This window comes from Penaeus japonicus, unplaced genomic scaffold, assembly GCF_977035675.1.
Source record: "Penaeus japonicus unplaced genomic scaffold, GWHDUDI00000001_assembly GWHDUDI00000011, whole genome shotgun sequence".
Classification (NCBI taxonomy): domain Eukaryota; kingdom Metazoa; phylum Arthropoda; class Malacostraca; order Decapoda; family Penaeidae; genus Penaeus; species Penaeus japonicus.
The window spans coordinates 31,165,266-31,170,265 of NW_028234413.1; the positions used below are offsets into that span (position 1 = coordinate 31,165,266).

Consider the following 5,000-nt stretch of genomic DNA (forward strand, 5'->3'; position numbering starts at 1 on the left):
GTTTTGTGTTTGTGTGTGTGTATATATAACTACTATATATATTATATGTAGTATGTATGATATACATATATATATATCTATATAGATATATATATAGTTTATAATAGTATATATATATATAATACTATACTGATATATACATACAGGACACCTTATTATATATATAATAATATATATATATATAAAATTATATATATGATAGTATATATTAGCACACAGGACACAAACACACCGCAACGGACACCACAGCACACACTCACACACCACATGTTCACACACACACACACACACGACACACACACGACAACAGCGGAACACACACCGACATACACACACACACTACAGATCACATATAGATAGCTATAATATATATATATATATATATATATATATATATATATATATATATACACATATATATATACACATATATATGTTTATGTGTGTATGTATGTATGTGTGTAGATACACACGTCCACATAAACAAAGTGCACGTAACCAGGGTCTAATATTGTTAGTCACAAGAGCAAACTCCCAAGGCATTAAACTGAAGACACTCACACGGCCGGCACTAAGTACAGAAGAAGAGGCGGAAGCAGCCTCTCGTTAGATGTTCTATTTTCTATCACCGACGACTGTCGTTGTTTTGAAAAGGATTAATTTGTTATTTGCCATGCTGAATTTGTATTGCTTATTTGATAAATGTAATAGATTATTATGAGGGTTTTTCAGCGTCATTTGTAGATCCTTTGGCTTTTTTTGCAGTTTTAGAGAAAGGTGGGGGGGGGGGTAACGTATTGCTATATTAATTCTTAGAGAACTGCTTGAACTTGTGTTGGTTGGCAGAATCTCGAATATGTCATGATACATGAAGTAAGAAAGGGAAAAAAAAGTGCTATGTGTGGCAGCAAGGTTGAAGCATATTTATTTTAAGATATAAGATATTTACAAGTAGTATCAGACAGTCTGTATAGTAACAGAGGAGGAACAACAGGTGAATTACACTAACGGTAACAAAAGTCGCACAACGTACTAAACCCATTCCACGGCACAGGAGAGTAAGGGTGGTGATACTCAGAGCGAGAGAATGCTACATCGCTTTTTCGTAGGTAAGAGTCAAGGAAGGTGTCATGGTCGCAGTGTGTGAAAGCCACCAATGGCTAATTTTAGCCGAGGAGAAGGTGCGACAGGAAGTGCATGTAAGCATGGGTAAGTAGGTGTGCTGTAGGACGTGTTCATAAGTCAAGGCCTAGAACTATTTGATTCAAGTGGGAGTAATAATTTTTATACCTTCGACGTGAGTGTCCTATGGTGACACTGAGTCGAAAGTGATATTGTGAGGATGAGGGCAGAAGGTGGGGGGGGACGGATCATTATGATAGCGAAAGAGGAGAAGGACTGTTTGATAGAGTGTAATGTCCAGCATTCTTGGCGGAGCTTTCCAGTAGCGGTCGTCAAGGCCGGACAGTGCTTCGTATCCGTGATAATGATGTGGACGAAGCTACGAGTCTTTGTTTTCTTTAAGTGTGAGCTTTAGCGAGACCATTTGCGTGCACATGACACGTGCGGCAGCTGTCTGTGTCATCTGGATGAATTGCGCGTAGACTGTTCCGACGAAAAGGTGAAGATAACATAGTATCTCCTTTTTTTAATTATTACACCTACTTTTCGGTTCACAGAGCGGGCGATGGTCAGTTTATTGTTTTAGAAACAAAAATAATGTATCCCATGATTGTTTCTTCGCTGTTGTACGATTTCTGTTGGGAGACGTAGAGGAAAAAGAGGACTTCCTCTTCTGCAATCGGCTGGTCGCTAGAGCCGATTGCATATAACTACTTGCAATTGTTAATAGTGTCACAAAGTCATCCCCGCATCCCTCGCGCCGCTTGCAGGTATTCGGAAAGGGCAGCGCTAAGTGGGCCACCGAAGACAATGGCCGGGCGGCGTGTCGTGTGCAAGGGCAGGCGAGTCCCCTGAACTTCATGCGCCTTCGCCTTTGTTCGGGTCCTCGTGGCATCGACTGTGTGTGTCGCTTTAAAGATTTCAATTCCTTATTAAGAAGAAATGGCAATGGCATTGTAAATCGTACTTTATTATTTATGTACTTGTCAAGTTGTTAAGAGTAAACTGGTTGCAGTATTAAGATGCGTTAGAGTGTGGGCAGAGAGATATATTTACAGGGTCCGTAGAGAGTACTTCGTATCAACTCAGTACGCAGTTGGACTGATTAGACTACGTAGTACTTTCATCATCATCACCAATGATGAGATCATGATAATGATTATATGATGATAATAGTAATACTAATACTTGTTATTGTTATTATTATTTATTATTATTAACATTATTTTATCATTATTATCATCATCATCATCATCATCATCATCATCATCATCATCATCATCATCATCATCATCATCATCATCATCATCATCATCATCATTATCATTATCATTATCATCATCAGTGTTATTGTTATTACAGTATTATTATTATTAGCATGATTATCATCGTTATCGGTATTGTTGCGCTATTGATGTTGGTATTGTTATTATTATAATTGTTTATTATCATTATTATTATTGTAATTGTTTATTATCATTATTATTATTTTAATTGTTTATTATCCTTATCATCATCATCATCATCATCATCAACCATGACGACATTATAATCATTATTATTTTCATTATCATTTATTATTATTATTGTTATTGTTTTTGTTGTTGCTCTTATTATTGTGGGAAACCATTAGATAATGCAACCTTATACGTAGAGACTTCAATGCGGCGTTTCTCAACCGATTAAAAGTATTAGACAAAAACTACAAAGCATATAGTTTACACTCTTTGGGATTCGGATCGTCTATACCGAACCAAGAAAAGGATCCAAACTCCTTTGATGTATTTACTCTCTTCCTCGTTTTTTTTCATAAGAAAAAAAAAAAAATATATCAAAAAAGGAAATTATTTTGGAACCACTCTCGGTGCTGGGACTCACTTCGTCCCTAGAGAAATATGAGTTGATATCTTGTTCAGATATGTATGTCAATCAGGAGTTGGTTTTATTAATAGACAAAAGGCATTGTGAGTGAATTCTGTTGACTCCCACGTGTTTCGAGCGAAGGTGACTTGCGTTTTCCTGTTTAAACGATAATGGACGTTTGTCGCAAGAGTCTGTCGTCCGGATTCATTGCTTTAAATCAGTGTCATTGACCTTCACATACTTGTGCTTTGATTGTATTGGCTTACTTTGAGGTATTAAGGGCTGCAGTCGCGCATTGTTTTGAGAAAAAGTGGTGGTTCCTTGAGTGTTTTCCTCAGCGGCACGCGTGGTATAGGCGCGTCGACTACACAGATGGGACTTGACGTCTCGTTTGCATTTGGAGGAAGTTCGATTGTTATTTTTTTAATACACTGCTCGCTTTGCTCGTATTTAATTCTCCCCCCTCCCCCCCTGTGGTATGTTTTGCCTCAGGCCGGGAGAGTTGCATGGCGATTGCAGCTTCAAGAGGATGTGGATCCGTTTTGCCTTATCGCGTCTTCCATTCGTCTTTTATTCGTCCTGTTCTTCACTTTGTTAATGATCACTCGGTCTTCACGTTCTTTCTTTCTTCATTGTCGTCTACCCCCCTCACTTCTTTTCCTTCGCTCGCCCTATCTTCGCCTCTACGGTCACGTGTGCCATGAAATTTGAGAAAAGCCGCTGTTGGTCCATTTGTCACATGAACAAGCCAAGTCAGGCAATTTGCATGCCTGTCCTTCACTCCCTCGAGCGCGTAAATCCACTGTAGGATGCAATCATGCAGGTAAATTGTTATTGTTATTTTTTTAGAATTTACACTTTTTATGTACGTATTTTTATTGGTTAGTTGTTATCTAGTCTTCGTCACATTAGAAGTATCATTCAATAGACAGCAGTACAGTTACAGACGCTATGTTGTGCTCCCAAGCAAGCAGTGTATCAGACAAGCATAACAGCAGCGGAAGAAAACATTCTCAAACATATAAGGAGCCAAGCCAATGTGAATGTTTCACACACAGTCTTACGCCACATGTTTAAAAGCACTGTTGGTATTCAAGTCGCAAGATCCCCTTATACATTACAGCAATGAGGTCGCGGTAGATTAGAATACAGAGAATCGATACATCACATTACATTCTCTCATTCCTTTGCCTCGCTATCGACACGTCATGAAGGATGCCGCAGGATTGACAGTTTCAAGGACGCTGCGTTTCCTTGGCTTGGACAGTCATTCGCAATTCTTGGGTGCAGAGATGGCTTAAGGTCAGTCAAACCGGTGGGATTCCTTGAAAACCTCCTTGGCATGTCTCATAAACGTGAGGGTAATGGCGATAGTGGTACAATGGCATTGATGATGACGGATTTGATGAGTCAGAAGACTTGTATAGACAGCGTTTAATTTGCTTCTTGGAAACTCTTGGGAGAATCTCTTGACGGCGATTCCGGGCGGATCTGGCACGAGCGGGTTTGTTAGAAGGTGGAAAAATGGCCTGTATTTTGATATTTTTTGTCATTTGTTTGTATTTTTTTTTGTTTCGTTGTTTAGAGAGAGAGACAGGCAGATAGATAGATAGATAGATAGATAGATAGATAGAAATAGAAAAATATATACATTAATGTATATATATATATGTATTATATATATATATATATATATATATATATATATATATATATATATATATATATATAAAGAGAAATAGATATATAGATATAGATAGATATCAGGATTGAGTAAGATGGAAATAGATTTAAAGAAAGATCAAGATGAAAATAGAGATAAAGTTAAAGATAGATAGAAAGATATAACGAGACAAAGATTGCTGAAAAGTAATATTGATAAGGATAAAGATAGATAGAAATAGAGACAGATAGAGGTAGATTGAGAGCGAGAGCGCAAGGATGAAGCATGTCATGCGGATGTCCTCCACGCCTCAAAGAATATGCGGGTCTGATCCTCCGCGATACTCATCTCG

General features: G+C 38.0%; 1 protein-coding gene across 13 annotated transcripts in view; it reads left to right on the top strand.

Moving 5' to 3' along the window:
• Window positions 1-5,000, top strand: part of LOC122260786 (proton channel OtopLc) — a 142,290-nt gene that overhangs the window by 84,111 nt on the left and 53,179 nt on the right. Inside the window, exon 1 of one of the 13 annotated variants that reach the window (XM_043028195.2) lies at window positions 3,780-3,808. The exons of the other annotated variants lie outside the window; for them this stretch is intronic. Coding sequence (XP_042884129.1) covers window positions 3,795-3,808 — 14 coding nt within the window. The 5' untranslated portion in view covers window positions 3,780-3,794. Of the gene's footprint in view, window positions 1-3,779; window positions 3,809-5,000 lie in introns of those variants that run through there. 13 annotated transcript variants of the gene reach the window in all.